Source organism: Anolis sagrei, chromosome 4 (genome assembly GCF_037176765.1).
Source record: "Anolis sagrei isolate rAnoSag1 chromosome 4, rAnoSag1.mat, whole genome shotgun sequence".
Lineage (NCBI taxonomy): Eukaryota > Metazoa > Chordata > Lepidosauria > Squamata > Dactyloidae > Anolis > Anolis sagrei.
In genome coordinates, this window is record NC_090024.1 from 206,489,636 (window position 1) to 206,507,604 (window position 17,969).

The following is a 17,969-nucleotide window of genomic DNA, read 5'->3' on the forward strand; positions in this document are numbered from 1 at the left end:
GCATTTTCCTTTAGAAAGGACATATATGCTGCTTGGGACCTAATGCGATAGTCACTATGCAGCTAACTCAGTTTTTCACTCTCACATGTTTTGATTTAAGAAGATAGTTGAAATGATTTAGCATAGTGTTTTGCTAGTTGTTGTTTTCCCCCTGTGAATTTGGCTTCATTCTATAGTAGGGTAAACAGTGGATGGTTTTGCTTTCTCTGGCAGAATCTACAACACCTCTCATATTTTCTCCCCATTCAATTTGCTTCCTTTCCTAACTATGTTGAGATTGTATTATTTTCTTTTAATTCATCTTTGCCAGTGAGTAATATTTTGTCTGCCTCTTATTCAGATGGTTCCAACGGAATTGGTTGAGAAAGAATTCTGGCGTCTTGTTAGCACAATTGAGGAGGATGTCACAGTAGAGTATGGTGCTGATATTGCTTCAAAGGAATTTGGCAGTGGATTTCCCGTGAGAGGTGGGAAAATTAAGCTGAAACCAGAAGAAGAGGTAGGATTTAATTCTCAATTAACATTTGGAATGTGTTTCATTTAAAGACAGATATACAGTCCAATTCTATTGAGCAGCCAGAGCTGATCCTAGTCTTTTAACTGATACTATGCTAGTACAAATATAATATAGCATATCAGATCCCAAATTAATCAGCATGCTGTTTGAGAAAGGAATGATAAATGTACATTCTCCATAGCCTTCAAATGACTTTGTTTATTCCAGTATTTTATAACATTCATGAACTGTAATTTCTCTGAGTGACATACAAACTTAAATGTTAACCAAATAAAACCATCAAATAAAAATGTAAAACAAATTGAAAATGAGTTAAAACTGCATGCATATCAAAATAAAAATGAGCAGCCTCAGTTTACAAAGTTCAGCAACTTGAAAATATACAGAAAGGCACCTGTCCTGAACAAAATCACCTAACATTTGCATGGGAGAAGGGCTCTGAACAGGAATCGGGACCCAGAAAAAAAGTATTCTTACGAAACCTCTGTGTTACCTGACTTATTGGGAGCACCTACAGAAGAATCTCTGAAAGTAATCCTGGCATCAAGGAATATACAAGAGAAGTAACTTGTACCCAATGCCATTTAACATTTTGAAGTGGGATTAAGGAACCTCATGAAAGATGACAGATCCCCATAGCCCTCTCTGGGTTGGAGTACAGCTGAAGAAATGTAGCTGTGACATTTGATGCTTATGTAAGAGTTCTGGAAGGTTCCAAAACATGCCCTGCACAAATCCAGTTAACCCAAAGCACATTTGTGTGAGTTGACAGATGACGACTTGAAGACTACACTTATAGATAACCTGTATTGCATCACCTTACTTTTCTCAGAAGTATGAATTGTACTCTTGCTTGTTTTTTAGGAATATCTTGATAGCGGATGGAATTTGAACAACATGCCTGTGATGGAAGAATCTGTACTTGCTCACATCACTGCAGATATATGTGGAATGAAGTTGCCCTGGCTGTACGTAGGCATGTGCTTTTCTTCATTTTGCTGGCATATTGAGGATCACTGGAGCTATTCTATCAATTATCTGCACTGGTGAGTTTATACCATAGCAAGCTTTACTGTGTATGTAACCTGATTTAAGTAATACGTGTAACTAAATGATCTTTTAAAACATTAAAGATATATCTATTTTTGGTTTCATGCATATATGGTGGACCTTCAGTATCCACTGGGATTTGATTCCAGGACTCCCCGTGGATACCACAATATGATGGTGCAGTAAAATGGCAAAATCATGGTTTGCTTTTTAGGTTTTTTAGAAATATTTTCACACCATGGATTGCTGAATTGGTGAATTCTGAGTACCAACTATACCTTCTGTGCCTTCTTGTCTACTCCTAAAACATATTCGCTTACTGGTAGTACACACATGTGAACTGTTTTGGGTCCTGTGTCTGGTGAAAGGGACCCTATAAATAAGTTTAAAAAAAACCCAGATATAAAGCTGAGTTTCAACCCTCTAAATTCTGTTGGGCTGCAACTCCCATCACCTTTCTTCTAGTTTAGTCTGGTAGAAATTGCAATGATTTTTCTTCTTTAAAAAATTGCAGGGGAGAACCTAAAACATGGTATGGAGCCCCAGGATATGCAGCTGAGCAGCTGGAAGAAGTCATGAAGAAGCTGGCTCCTGAATTATTTGAATCTCAGCCAGACCTTTTACATCAACTAGTTACAATTATGAATCCCAATACACTGATGTCTCATGGTGTGCCGGTATGTCACCAAGCGTCTGTTTTTAATCTCTCTTCCTTCTGATGCAAGCTTCAATCTTTAAGATACTCTCCATGGCATGGGAATAATTTGAGGGTTTTTTTTCAGATAAAAGTAGTTGTGTTGTTTCTGATTCAATTATTTTTTTATTATTTTTTTAAAAAGCTTAATGATAGGTGAAAAAAGTTAAGCCAACCAGTCTGTTGATTTGGTTTTTTTTCCTGACCCATCTCTGAGCTTAAAAACAGTGAGAGATTATACATCTCTATATAACACACCTTGCTTTTAACAAATTATAATTACATTTTGTGTCTGTATCATTTAGGGAATCTCTTGCTTTCCTAAAAGAAAAAGCTGAGAACTATTAATTTTATGTAACCCTTTGTCTTATGTTAGTGTTCTTTGCTTGATCCTAGATTTACCGAACCAACCAGTGTGCTGGTGAATTTGTGATTACTTTCCCAAGAGCCTATCACAGTGGCTTTAACCAAGGTTTCAACTTTGCTGAAGCTGTTAATTTCTGCACTGTTGACTGGGTAAGTTTTATATGTTATGAAATGTTATTGGAAAACACAATCTGAAATGTATGTTGTACATTTTAATGTTATTTTACTGTTTGGCCAAGAAAAATGCTTCTGTAGGGGTGTGGATGGCTTCTTTGTTTAGCATGCAAAATTAACTTCATGCATTGGAAAAAGCAATCCTAATGAAAAATATCTAGATTTCAAAATGTCATTTTTTAAAAATCCAGTTTTAAGACTCTCATTGCATTCTCTAAATACTTCCCTCATCAGCAGTAAATAGTTTGATGCAGTGTTTTATAAGGGTCTGCTGTTGATTTATTTTAAAAAGTATAACAAACCAAATTACAGTAACATTTTTCAGTCACATTCTCTCTCTCTCTCTCTCCCTCCCCCTCAGGGTACTGATTTTGTACAACTATTCCCACATTAAATAACATATGAAAATTATTTGCTGTCGATTTTCTTTCAGTTGCCGTTGGGTCGTCAGTGCGTGGAACACTATCGCTTATTAAACCGCTATTGTGTGTTTTCTCATGATGAAATGATATGTAGAATGGCTGCCAAAGCAGAGACTCTTGATGTGGTGGTAGCATCAACTGTTGAGAAAGACATGGCTATTATGATTGAAGATGAAAAAGCTTTACGGGAGGCTGTGTTTAAGCTGGTATGTTTTGTTACATAAAGTGTCAAGCGATGAAACATTATTAAACTAGAGATTGGCAAGCTGCAGATGTTCAGGGATTCAGTTTTGACTCTCCTTGGTCCAGATAATCTCTGAGAAACACCTGGAAGAGACCAGAAGTCTATTTCCAGTTTTGAAAAAAACAATTTTTTTTTGGAGGAGAAAGGTCATGGAGATAGCCATGGGTTGCCTTTTCATAAGTTGTTATTTTGAGTTTTTGTTGAATTATTTTCTAACCTTGATGGAAAATTATAATGGATTTGGTCCATGGGAGTTCCTTGAGCTGCTAAAGAACTTCTGAAAGACAACATGCAGCCTTTTTCCTACCCATATTATAAAGCAACTAATTGAGAAACAGCAAAATATGTGAGTGTTTTTGTAATCCCAAGTAGCGTGGCTATCTTTGTACTAGTTTAAGTTCTTGAATAGCTGTGATATTAGGAACAATCCTTTTATTTAAAAGTAGTACAAATTCCTCCCATCAACACAATTGATTTTTTAATTTTTAAAAAAAATAAAATTTGAAAAAGTAGTTATTTTCCATAGAGAAGTGGCCTTACATCCTATACATTGGGTTGTTCCTCCCATTCACTGTTTGTAAGCAGGACCTTCTGGTGATACTATGTGGAGGGAGCGACCCCAAAGAGGTCAGACCTTTTCTTGCCTGCGTTCTTGCAGGATGTGTTCTAGCAAGCTCCAGACCTAACAACAACAACAACAACTGCTTTATTTTGTACACCACCTCCATTTCCCTGAAAGGACTCGAGGCAACTTACATGGGGCCAAGCCCGATCAAAACAATTAAAATGTGACACATTAAAATATATAACATCAATATAAAACAAAATAAAACAACAGCATTATAACAATATTAAACAAGGATCAAAATCAACAACCAGTAACAAAACTTAGTACTTCTTAGCAGTCTTTCTTTACTTTCCATTCTTGTATTTCTTACCTTTCCAATTTGTTTCATTCTTGAATTCCCTCTTCCCTTTTAACCTAGAAACACCAAGGGAGCCACCCCCTCAAACTTAACAACGTGGATCAGGGCCCTCGTGGTCAGGGCTAGTCCTTTTTTTGAACATTTTCATCTGTGTTCAGTTACCTCATAAGTGTTCAGAAAAAATCTCAAGATGCCTTTTTTGGTGTGGAAGATGAGAATTCATGACTTTCATATTATATTAGTGAAGCACAGCTACCCACCTTATGTATTTGAGCTGCTTTGCTATGTTAGCTTATGAACTTCCTGTATGCTTCATTGCAGGGAGTTACTGATTCAGAAAGAATGAATTTGGAAGTGTTGCCTGATGATGAACGGCAGTGCATGAAATGTAAAACCACTTGCTATATGTCTGCAATATCTTGTACTTGTAGCCCTGGTGCATTGGTATGCCTGTATCATGTGGAGGATCTCTGTACATGTCCCACTTATCAATATAAAATGGGGTAAGCATTTTTGTTTGTAACTGCTTTGTTCTGATGAATTAATTCACTTAAATAAGTATGTTGCCTTATCGATTTTTCTGTTTTTTACCTCATGAATACTGTACTTGATAGTAATTCAGAAATACAATAAATATAATAAATCTCACAATGAATAGAAGTGGAAACAATGAATTCTTTGTGGTCTCTGCAACATGGTCAAGATCTTCCAACTTGTTTTGATGGTAGAACCTTTGTATCAAATTGTGAACACAGTTCCTTACTGATTTCTGAAGGAATTCCCGCACTGAGTTCTGCGACTTCTGCATTCATTATGATAGTGTCCTTGGTAGAGATGTATAGGGTGGCCACTTGGATTTCACTGTCAGTTTTGGCATTGCAAAATTAGCAAGTTTGCTTCTGTTAGATGTCTTTTGATAGAAGTATTCTGCGGCAGTAGTAGTTATATAGTGATGAATTGCCTGCCTGATGGGTATGGTGACTGCTTATGTAGGTTCCAACATAAGGATTCACTCCTAATTCTTCTGAAAAATGGAACATTGGTACAGAAAGTGCCGCTTCTGAGGTTGTGGGGGAGGGATCCCTTCCACCATGGTTAATGGTGTTCCACATTTTCAAACTTCTAGTGGTACTGTGTTTTTTTGTGAAATCACACGTATGAGTTGTTCCTGTGTTCATAAAATTTCATTTTAGAAAACTTTTAAAATATGTACCATAATATTTTGCTTAAATTTTAAAATTTGTTCAAATTGTTCATATTCTTTACTTTCATAGTTATCGCTATACAGTTGATGAACTATATCCCATGAGGAATGCACTTAAATTGAGGGCAGAGTCTTACAATGAATGGGCTTCTAATGTCAATGAAGCTTTGGAAGCAAAAGTGAATAATAAGAAAAGTAGGTAACTTTACTTTTTACATATTATAACTGAATAGTCTGATGTGAAGAGTGCTGTTGTAAGCATATATACTGAAAAATGCCAGTGAGTTTGGGGAAATGTACTCTAAAGTAAACGTAGATAAGATTAGTTTGCATAAAATTGGTGGAACAACTTGAAATTATCAGTGCTTTGAAGATACATTAAATCTACAATGGTAGACAGTAAAGCATTTAAAAAAAAAGAATTTTATTAGATTTTCCATAATACAACGAAAGAGTGGGAACAATAATAATATAGAAAGAAAGGAAAAAGATAGAAATATGTAAAGAGAAGAAAAAAGAGAAAGAGAAAAAGAAAAAAATGAAAAGTGAAAAATGAAAAATGATTAAAAAAAATACAAAATACAAAAAGTAAAAAAGAAAATTGACTTCCATTCCATCTTCTTGGTTAATGTCTTTTTATTATTAAAAATATTACTTGAAAAATAAATGTCAGTTTTTGCAATTTCCCCAGATAGCTGTGGAGAGGGTCCCAATTTGTTCTTTTTAAAGTATTGCCCATAATTTTCTTCAACAAAAAAGTCAGTTCATCCATATCCTTTATTTCCCTGATTTTTTCTAACCACCTTTCTATGGGTGGATTTAATTCTTGTTTCCATTTTCTTGCGAAAACAATTCTGGCGGCAGTTGTAATGAATGTAAAAAGTTTATCTTCTTGTTCATTTAATTGTAAGTCTAAATCTGTAAACCCTAATAGATAATACTCCGGTTTTTAAATAAAATTTATTTTTAGAATCTTCCGTACTTCTTCATGTATTTCCGTCCAAAACTTGGATGCTACTTGCATGTCCACCACATATGAAAAAAGGAGCTGAGTTGTTCATGGCATTTCCAACACTTGTCTGAGACTGTTTTATACATTTTTGCTAGTTGTTTAGGTGTAGTGTACCATCTGTGGAACATTTTTATCCAATTTACTTTTAAATCTGTTGCATATGTATATTTCAATTTTTTATTCCACAATTGCTCCCTTTCTCTCATTTGAATTGGTCTTCTTAAATTTTGAGCCCATTTTATCATACAGCTGTTAACCTGTTCTTTTTCAGTTAGCCAGGTAAGTAATATATTATAAATATTAGATATTACTTTCTTTTCCAGTTTTAAAATCCTATCCCAGGTCCCTCCTTCCCAATTTAAGCCCAACTTTTTATCTTGGTTATAGTAATTTTTAATTTGCATGTAATGCAGCCATGTAATATTAGAGAATATCTGTTTTAACTCCTCATAGGGTTTTATATCATTCGTATTTTTATTTAACAGATCTCTATAAGTTGGCCATCTTCGCCATCCCAAAAGTCTGATGTGCTTCCATTGGGGAGACCCATAAAGGTGTTTTACTATAGAAATGTCTTTTATATTTTTGCCAGACTCTCAATAGAGATGCTCTGACAAAATGATTTCCAAAATTCTTTTCCTTCGTTTCTCTTTCATACCACATGTAGGCATACCAGCCTACTCTTAGGTCATTCCCTTCTATATTTAGAAAGCCTTCTTTATTCATTAGAATCCAATCCTTAATCCATAACAGAGCGCATGCATCATGATAGGCTCTAGTTTTCTTGTCAATTAAGTTAATCATATTTTATTCTTGGTCTTTTCCCAGCCCAGATAATTTTTTTTCCATTTTACAAAAATTGTTTGACTTCTAATTACTGGTAAATTTTGGAAGAGAAACATCAATTTTGGTAGTATATTCATCTTAACTAAAGAAATACGACCTAACAGTGATAACTTCACATATTTCCATTTTTGTAAGTCCTTTTGTATTTTTTTCCACGCCACTTCGTAATTATTCTTTAATAGTTGTCCATTCTTAGTCGTGATCCATACTTCTAAATACTTAATTTTTAAAACTATTTCCAGACCTGTTAATTTCTTCCTGTTAATTCCTTGATCATGTCCTGTTTCTTCTTCTCCACATTCTTAGTTAATATTTTAGTTTTTGACATATTAACTTTAAGTCCTTCGACCAACCCGTATTCTTTTATCTTCTGCATCCATTTTGGTATGTTTTTACTTGGGTCCTCCATTATCCCTAGCACATCATCGGCAAATGCTCTTATTTTGTATTAATATTTACCAATTTTAGCACCCTGGATCATTTGGTCTTCTCTTATATATTTCATTAATGGTTCTAATGACATTATAAATATCAATGGTGATAAGGGACAACCTTGTCTTGTCCCTTTAAATATATTAAACTCCTCCATCATTTGTCCATTAATTCTTAGTTTAGCTTTTTGTAAGTCATATATTGCATGTATTGCATTATTAAATGTATCACCCATATCTAATTCTTGTATTAGTATTTTTAAAAAATCCCATTTCAAATTGTCGAATGCTTTTTCTGCATCTAAGGCTAGTATGGCCAATTCTTTCTGATGATTGAATTCATAATATTCTATTAAGTCCAATACTAGCCTAATATTATCCTTCATAAAGCATATTTTGCTACTTAACTAAGTATGTGGGGATGGAAAGAAGAGGGGATTGAATGTTATAATGTGTCTGTAAGATAATGGGAAAAAATGAAAATAAAAAACCCGAATGACTGAGGCAATTTGCAATACAAATACAGGTATTTTGCTTTATTCACTTACTTACACAAAATATTAATCTCCCAAAGGTCTTTTGAGTTTTAAAGCTTTAATTGAAGAATCTGAAATGAGGAAGTTTCCAGACAATGACTTGCTGCGGCATCTTCGATTAGTTACTCAGGATGCAGAAAAATGTTCCTCAGTTGCACAGCAACTGCTTAACGGCAAGAGGCAAACTAGGTATGTTTATCACCTATCTTTTGTCTGATTTTGAATACTCATGGAGTGCTTGAAAAATGTGTTACATTTCAGAAGGAAGGATAGTGCAGAGAACTACAGTAGCAATTCACACAGTAAACGTAACTTAAATACCTCACAACCTCTGAGGATGCTTATCATAGATGCAGGTGAAACATCAGGAGAGAATGCTTCTAGAACATGGCCATATAGCCCGAAACACCTACAACAACCCAGTGATTCTAGCCATGAAAGCCTTCGACAATACATTGTAACTTAAATAATTCCCATGCCATATAGGGATATGTTTGGGTAACAGAGTCTATTAATGATAATGAATTGTTCAAATCATTACAAAAACAAGATGAGACAGTGAAAACAGCGTGATGTCCTTCCGACCTGAGGAAAGGGCATTAAAACAATAAACTGTATTAAATTGGAAGTGTAAAGCCATGTACCTTGATGGTAAAAACTATTATTTTCAGCAGCTTTCATTTAAAGAGAGGTTACTTTCTAGAGAGTACTGGTTTCAGCGGTGACCAGGCCAGGTTTCAGCGGTGACCAGGGGAGCATTTGCACAGCTCAGGCTCGTGCGCCAGCTGCGCCCGTATCTCGGGAAGTCTGACGGTGGTACACGCTCTTGTCACATCCCGCCTTGACTACTGCAACGCTCTCTACGTGGGGCTGCCCTTGAAGACGGCCCGGAAGCTTCAGCTGGTTCAGCGCGCGGCAGCCATGTTACTAACTGGAGCGGGTGGCAGGGAGCACACAACGCCCTTGTTGTCCCAGCTCCACTGGCTGCCGATTTGCTACCGGACCCAATTCAAGGTGCTGGTTTTGGCCTACAAAGCCCTAAACGGTTCCGGCCCAAAATACCTTTCGGACCGCATCTTGGCCTATGAGCCCACGAGGACCTTGAGATCGTCTGGGGAGGCCCTTCTCTCGATCCCGCCTGCCTCACAGGCACGGCTGGCGGGGACGAGGGAGAGGGCCTTCTCGGTGGTGGCCCCCCGGCTGTGGAACACTCTCCCTGCAGACATCAGACAGGCGCCCTCCCTCATGTCCTTTCGAAAAAGCCTTAAGACATGGCTGTTCGAGAGGGCATTTAACTAAGTGCTACGACAATGTGGTAAAGAAGACTGGAATGGAACAAGGAATATGAGACTGGTTATGATTCCACTATGAGACGAAGCGGATTTTTAGTGTAGTATGTAGTTGTTGTATAGTTTATATGTTGTTGTAATTGGCTTCTTTGTAATTGTCTTTTATGTGTACTGTACACCGCCATGAGTCGCCCTAATGGGCTGAGAATGGCGGTTAATAAGTGCATCAAATAAATAAATAAATAAATACTTTGTATGGCCTCTCTGTGGTCATACAAGAGGTTCTGCAGTTTTGCCTTACTTGGAAATTTTGAAAGCAGTTGCTCGGCCAGACAGTCTGATTATACAGTCAAGGAGACATGGCTGCTGTTCACCTGTCTTCTTCCTTTTATTTATTTATTTATTTATTTATTTGCTATATTTATATACCGCCGTTTCTCAGCCTAGCCGGCGACTCAACGCGGTTTACAACATAATATAACCATCAACAGTAAAAAAGTTAAAAGCATAAAAAACATAAAAAACATAAAAACACAATTCATACATCAATACCAATCCAGTTCGACTCTTAACTAAAAACGTGATCCAGTTCGTCATCCATGTTGCCAGTCCTTTAGTCAGTTACCATTCGTTGCATTGGGTTAACCAATTGCCTGCTTAAACATCCAGGTCTTCAATCTTCTTCGGAATATCATCAATGAAGGGGCTGATCTTACCTCCAAGGGCAGGGCGTTCCATAGCCGCGGGGCCACCACAGAAAAGGCCCTGTCTCTCGTACCCGCCAGCCGCACCTGTGAAGCAGGCGGGATAGAGAGCAGGGCCTCCCCAGAAGATCTTAGGGTCCTGGCGGGCTGATAGGCCGAGATACGTTCGGATAGGTAAGTTGGGCCAGAACCGTTTAGGGCTTTAAAGGCCAACGCCAGCACTTTGAATTGAGCCCGGTAGCAGATCGGCAGCCAGTGGAGCTGGTGCAGCAGAGGAGTTGTATGCTCCCTGCGCTCCGCTCCCGTTAGTATCATTGCTGCCGAACGTTGGACTAGTTGGAGCTTCCGGGCCGTCTTCAAAGGCAACCCCACGTAGAGAGCGTTGCAGTAGTCCAAACGGGATGTAACCAGAGCGTGGACTACCGTGGCCAAGTCAGACTTCCCAAGGTACGGGCGCAGTTGGCGCACGAGTTTTAACTGTGCGAATGCTCCCCTGGTCACCGCCGAAACCTGGGGCTCCAGGCTCAGCGATGAGTCCAGGATCACACCCAAACTGCGAACCTGCGTCTTCAGGGGGAGTGCGACCCCATCCAACACAGGCTGTAACCCTATACCCTGTTCGGCCTTGCGACTGACCAGGAGTACCTCTGTCTTGTCTGGATTCAATTTCAATTTGTTCGCCCCCATCCAGACCGTCACAGCGGCCAAGCACCGGTTCAGGACCTCGACAGCCTCCTTAGTAGCAGGTGGAAAGGAGTGACAGAGTTGGACATCATCCGCGTACAGATGACATCGCACTCCGAAACTCCGGATGATCTCACCCAGCGGCTTCATGTAGATGTTAAACAACATGGGAGACAATATTGAGCCCTGAGGAACCCCACAAGACAAAGGTTGTGGGGTTGAACAGGAGTCTCCCAGTAACACCTTCTGAGACCGACCCTCGAGGAATGAGCGGAGCCACTGTAAAACAGTTCCTCCAAGACCCATTCCCGCGAGGCGTCTCAGAAGGATACCGTGGTCGACAGTATCGAAGGCCGCTGAGAGGTCCAGAAGCACCAACAGGGACACACTCCCCCTGTCGAGCTCCCGGCGCAGATCATCCACTAAGGCGACCAAGGCTGTCTCAGTACCGTGCCCCGGCCTGAAGCCAGACTGTGCCGGATCCAGATAATCCGTGTCTACCAAGAATGCCTGGAGTTGTGAGGCCACCACACGTTCCAGGACTTTGCCCAAAAAGGGGAGATTGGAAACAGGCCGGAAGTTGACGAATTGAGTGGGGTCCAGTGATGGTTTCTTCAACAGCGGTTTTATTACAGCTTGCTTTAAGCTGGCTGGAAAGATGCCTTCCCGGAGGGAGGCATTAACCACCACCTTCACCCACTCGGCCAATCCCCCTCTGGCCTCCTTCAGAAGCCAGGATGGGCAGGGGTCTAGGATGCATGTGGTAGCTCTCATTCCTCCAAGCACCTTGTCCACATCCTCGGATTGAACCAATTGAAATGAATCCATCAAAACCGGACAAGCAGATGCTCGTGTTACATCCTCGGAGACTGCCGTTAATATGGTGTCCAGACCAGAGCGGATCAAAGCGACTTTGTCTGCAAAGAACTGAGCAAAGGCTTCACAGCGAGCTGCCGAGTCATCAGGGCACCCATCCTGAATGGTGGGTTTTAACAGGCCTCTGACAACTCGGAACAGTTCGGCCGGACGGTTCTTTGCAGACGCAATAGTGGCCGCAAAGAAGGTCTTCTTTGCGGCTTTTATTGCCGCGGCATATGCCCTTAAGAAGGACATAAACCGTGTTCGATTTGGCTCGCTCGGATTCGAACGCCACACGCTCTCTAGTTCCCTCTTCTTTCGCTTCAACGCTGCCAGCTCCTCAGTGAACCAAGGAGCTGGTTTAGCTCGGCTACTTGAGAGGGGACGTTCTGGAGCGATCGTGTTTATTGCCCTAGTCATCTCCCCATTCCAGAGAGCGACCAGGGCATCAACAGGATCACCAACCGAGGCGGCAGGAAATTCCCCAAGAGCCGTCAGGAATCCATCCGGATCCATAAGCCTCCTGGGGCGGACCAACTTAATGGGTCCTCCACCTCTGCAGAGGTTAGGGGGTGCAGTTAATCTAAAGCTGACCAGGTGGTGGTCGGTCCATGGCAACGGAGAGATGGATAACTCCTCAACACCGCCACCTTCCTCCCATCCCTGGCAGAAAACCAAGTCCAATGTATGTCCAGCACTGTGGGTGGGGCCAGATACCTGTTGGGACAGCCCCATGGTTGCCATGGTAGACATGAAGTCCTGAGCCGCTCCCGATAGGGTGGTCTCGGCGTGGACATTGAAGTCCCCCAGCACAAGCAGCCGCTGGGACTCCAATGCCAGGTCCGAGATCACCCCCGCTAGCTCAGTCAGGGAGTCTGTAGTGCAGCGAGGTGGACGGTACACTAACAGAATCCCTAATCTGTCCCGGTCACCCACCCTCAGGTGGACGCATTCAAAATTTTTTCAACCATTGAGGTGATAGTGATAAGGTTTGCAATTGTGTAGAACAAATAAAAAACATAGGTTCTCTGTTTTTTCTTTGACTTCTTTAGTAGTATATTATATTGTTTTACAAACATAAATGAAACTCTTGAAATTTTCTAGTGTTACGAATATTTCTGTGTTACTGTAGGTACCGGTCTGGAGGAGGAAAATCTCAGAATCAGCTGACTGTGAATGAACTCCGCTTATTTGTTAGACAACTCCATGCTTTGCCATGTGTTCTCAGCCAAACAGCATTGTTAAAGGTATCTTTGAGATTTAGAAATACAGAGGGTTTTTCCTCCTCCAGAGGAAAAAAATACTAAGACAGTATTTTATGTTTTTAAATATGAAACAATTTAGATAGATAATTGATCAAATTTATTGTTATGAAAGTGGCTCATAAAGGTTTGTAGTTGTTCATCCCAAGTAATTTCTGACTTTGGATGAATCTATGGTGAACTTTTTTCTCAGCAAGATTTGGTCAGACGGCATTTGCCATATTTCTATAATGTTCAGAGGTCAACCAGTGGGTTCCCATTACCAAGCAGGGATTTGAACCCTGGTCCAACATTGAAGCCACCACCCTATGCTGTCTCTCTCCTGTTTTTGAAGTAGATAAATGCTAGTAAGCATATAGAGTGGGAGTCAAGGTTTGTACATATTTGCTCAGATATATGTTTCACCTATAAAAATTTAGAAGCATGCATTGGATTACAGTATATCCTGCATGATCTGTAGAGATTTTGGCATCTCCAGTTAATGGATCCCAGGGAAGTATAAAGACTTAGCTGCTGTTATATTAACTTGAATTAGTTTGTCTTGGCAATGAGAAAATGTCAACTTTGCCAAACCACTAAAAACAGCATGTTGAAGCCAAACATAAAATTGGCTGACAAAATTGGAATCCTCAAGATCTACCTTGGTCCAATTCAAACTTTATTCCTTTGAAGGAGGAACAGATCTTTGTCTCCATAATTTTTTTCAAAATGTGTGTAATGTACTGTGTATAAGTTTAGAAAATTTAGACAAAAATTGTCCCAGAGGTGGTTGTCCCCCTGAGACAATGCTGGCATGTTCCCTTCACCATGGAATTACCCTCATCTTATCCATAGATCATAACAAAATCTATAATTTTACCCAAATCTGCCCTCAACTTATAAATGAGGTTGACTTATACAGAAGAATAAATGATATATTAATTCTAGGCCATCACTGACGCTAAGATATGAACAACTTTTGCTTAAAATAAAGCAAGGGAATACAGTGATAAGTTAGCTAGACCTTTATATATTTCCTGAGGCTGGTATAACAGCTGAAATTGATAATAAGCACTCCTGGATGTTGTGTATTTATTTACAAGCATTGGGGATAGGATAGCACCTTGTAGTATGCCAAATAAGAGTTCCTTTTGGGGAAACAGCTTTCCCCAGGCATCGCCATCTTGAACCTACCTGAGAAATAGGGCTATAACCACTGGATTATAGTACGCTCAGTTCTCAAACTCCTCAGGCATATAATAATAACAACTATAAGAATACTGACAATAATAATAATAATAATAGTCCCTATCTCCCGAAGAGGACTCGGGGCAGATTCCAGCAGAGAAAAACACAAAAGCAAACATTCAATGCCTTAAAACAACCATAAACATAAATAAAAAAATGACCCTCCTGCACCCCAAAGTAAGCTAACATTGAACAGTAAATTATGATATAAACCCTAAAATCAGTTAAAATATATGTAATATAAGAACATAAACCTCAATTTATAGAGCAACTAAAGGTTCAATTAAAAGATAAGTAAAATTAATTATAGTTGCAGTAATGTTCACAATGCCGGCCTAGCTGACAGGACCAAAATATAATAGTAATTTCCGATCAAAAATATATTGGTTGTCTAACCTCTAGTCCTCCTCCTCTCCATATGCTAGTGAGCATAAGTAAGTTTTTAGTTGTTTTTTAAAGTAGAGAAGGCAGGGGCCATTTTTAGTTCTTTAGGGGGGAATTCCAGAGGCAGGTGGGGGGCAATCATGGAGAAGACCCTTTTCTCTCATTCCCACCAGCCGTACTTGATATGAGAAGGATATCAGGGTTGATGATATCGAATGCTGCTGAGAAATTCAAAAACGTCAGGATGGATACACTCCCCTATTGATGCTCACGCAGATCATCCATTAGGGTGACCATAGCAATCTCAGCTCCATTAAATTATGATGTGGAACAGTTCAAATTCTAGTGTGCAAACTTCAGACTTTGATACATTTTGTTTGTTCACGTTTCAGGATCTTCTTAACCGGGTAGAAGACTTCCAGAAATATAGCCAAAAACTCCTCTCTGAAGAAATTCCCAGTGCTTCAGAACTACAGGGACTCTTGGATGTCAGTTTTGACTTTGATGTTGATCTTCCCCAGTTAGGCGAATTAAGAATACGCCTAGAGCAAGCGCGCTGGCTGGAAGATGTAAATCAAATTTGCTTAGACCAAAATTCGCTCACCCTAGATGATATGAGAAGGCTCATAGACTCTGGTGTTGGACTAGCTCCTCACCCAGCAGTTGAGAAGGCAATGGCTAAGCTACAAGAGCTCTTAACAGTATCTGAACACTGGGATGACAAGGCTAGAACTCTGATAAAAGCCAGGTAGGAGCATCTTCCTTTCTCACAACTGTTGCTGTTGTTATTATTCAGTGCTTCCATGTAATTAAATAGGTGTGTTTTTAATTTGTACAAAAGTATGAGAAAAAATTGTTGTGTCACATCAGAGAGGATGTGATATATGTCCATACAATTATGCATGGTGTGAAGAAGATAGGTACGTTTTGAATGGTGAGGAAGAACTTAATGCAATGCATAATTAAATTGCTGAATTTGCTTCTGCAAGCTGTGGCAATGGTCAACAATTTCCAGTATTTTAAAAGATACATCCCTTGAGGATAACGCTGTCAGCAGTGATTAGTCACACTAACTGTGTCCCTGGCTTCAGAGGCAGCAAGACTCCAAATACAGTCGGGAGTCAACAATGAGATAGGGGTGTTGTATTCATATTCTAAGCAAAATCCATAATATTGGATCAAAATCTTCCCTTGATTTATACATGAGTTCAATTTATCTACAAGTATGGTATAATATGGTCCTGTTAAATTATTGGGTGACATCGCTTACTGATTTTCTTTGCCATATGCTTATTATAATTTTTGGCAAACAATTGTTTTTGCAATATGGTATATTATGTGTACATGTTTTTATTTTAAGACCCCGGCAAACATTAAGCAGCCTTGAAGCAGCAGTAAAGGAGATAGAGGAAATTCCTGCTTATCTTCCAAATGGCATAGCGTTGAAGGATGCTGTAAAAAAAGCCAAAGATTGGCTACAGGAAGTAGAGGGTCTGCAGGTAAGAAAATGTATCTATTCATTGCTAAAGAATTCTCACTGTTTCATTTTATTGCAACTTAGTTTTTGAGGGCTCTGTGATGTTCAACCCCTAGCAAAATATTAAGTCTAACAATATTGCAAACAATGCTTCATCATGGAAAGTAGTATAAGATTCTCATGGCTCTTACATATGTTAGCATACATATGAATAAATTATACATATTTTGTGAAATGTATCACTGACATATGAACAAAGACAATATGCTATCTAACAGCAAAATATGCTCTAGAAACAAATCATTATAGTCAAATAAATTGAAATGAGAAATGACTCATTCCACGTGGCATAAAGTGTTTCATTCAGCTGTTTTCTATATCTTCAACTTCATCATACTTTGGTGTTATTAAGACATTTGTTTGTAACATCTTTGCCCTGCTAGGCTGGTGGACGTGTTCCTGTATTGGATACGCTTGTGGAGCTTGTGTCAAGAAGTCGCTCTATCCCAGTACATTTGGAATACCTGCCAAGACTAGAGTCATTAGTAGCTGAGGTTCAAGCTTGGAAAGATTGTGCAAGCAATACTTTCTTGACTGAAAACTCATCTTACTCTCTTCTTGAGGTATGCCTTTTAAATTTGATGTAGCTTTGCTTGGAAGACAGTTGGTATGAGTAAAGTTGTGTAATACAAAATTAAAGAAAGTAGTAACAAATAATAGGGCCATATGAAATGTTTGCCTATGAGTTTTACAGAATGAATGCTGTGCTTCCTGACGGTGGGGGTTGTTTGTCTGTGATGGATGCCATTATCACACAGCTGCATCCATTATTTTCATAGGCAGTGCTTCAATGCCATCCATCTCCCCCTTTTTCCTTCTCAGGGTCATGTGGGGAGTTAATGACATCGTGAGGACATAACGGCTGAGTCAGTGAAGAATTATTTTAGGACACGGGTGGCCCTCTTTGTTCATTTGAGAAGAACTTTATAGTTGATGAAAGGAAAGAATTGTGCTGCAGAATGCTTCTCTTAAGGGGGCAAAATATGTGCAAGTGGACAAAGAGAATTTTATTTTCACATTGAACCAGTCACCTAGAGATGATGGCTTCAGTCTCATTCCTTTGCTGTCCTCGATTAGAATAAATTTTAATTATGCTCTCAGGATTTATTAATAAAATAATACTTATTAATAATAATCTGATATCCTCACATTCTAAAAATATTGTAGAAGCTCATATAAAAGGAATAACTGTTAAAATGGCATGCTAGCTGGGTTTTTACATAGAATACTCAGCATGCTACAGTTTTACTTGCTCCAACAACTGAACAGTACAATCTTTGCTTTTTTTCTCTTGTTATGGGATTAACTTTTCAGGAGGCTTTTTAGATGTTTGCTAAAGTTCCATCATTTTGCAAATCACTTGAAATAGGTGGATGGCAGGCATTTGGAACTCTGGCAGATAAATTAGCAAGGAAAAATGACTTCCAGTATTATATTTTTAAATTTAACTTTAACTTTTTAGCATTGTGAGTATTTTATGAACTTGTGAGTATTGTGGAACAAAAGGAAGGTAAGATAATTGAATAATAGAATCATAGATTTGGAAAGATTGAGTCCAACCTGCTACTCAGTGCAGGAAATCCAGCTAAAAAGCTGTTCAGC

General features: G+C 39.0%; 1 protein-coding gene across 2 annotated transcripts in view; it reads left to right on the forward strand.

Moving 5' to 3' along the window:
* Positions 1-17,969, forward strand: part of KDM5B (lysine demethylase 5B) — a 64,373-nt gene that overhangs the window by 31,299 nt on the left and 15,105 nt on the right. For both annotated transcript variants that reach the window (XM_060772439.2, XM_060772440.2), the window contains exons 11-22: positions 341-499; positions 1,382-1,563; positions 2,082-2,244; positions 2,658-2,777; positions 3,235-3,429; positions 4,715-4,896; positions 5,668-5,792; positions 8,461-8,611; positions 13,090-13,204; positions 15,223-15,578; positions 16,191-16,329; positions 16,751-16,930. In XM_060772439.2, coding sequence (XP_060628422.2) covers positions 341-499; positions 1,382-1,563; positions 2,082-2,244; positions 2,658-2,777; positions 3,235-3,429; positions 4,715-4,896; positions 5,668-5,792; positions 8,461-8,611; positions 13,090-13,204; positions 15,223-15,578; positions 16,191-16,329; positions 16,751-16,930 — 2,067 coding nt within the window. The remainder of the gene's footprint in view (positions 1-340; positions 500-1,381; positions 1,564-2,081; positions 2,245-2,657; positions 2,778-3,234; positions 3,430-4,714; positions 4,897-5,667; positions 5,793-8,460; positions 8,612-13,089; positions 13,205-15,222; positions 15,579-16,190; positions 16,330-16,750; positions 16,931-17,969) is intronic.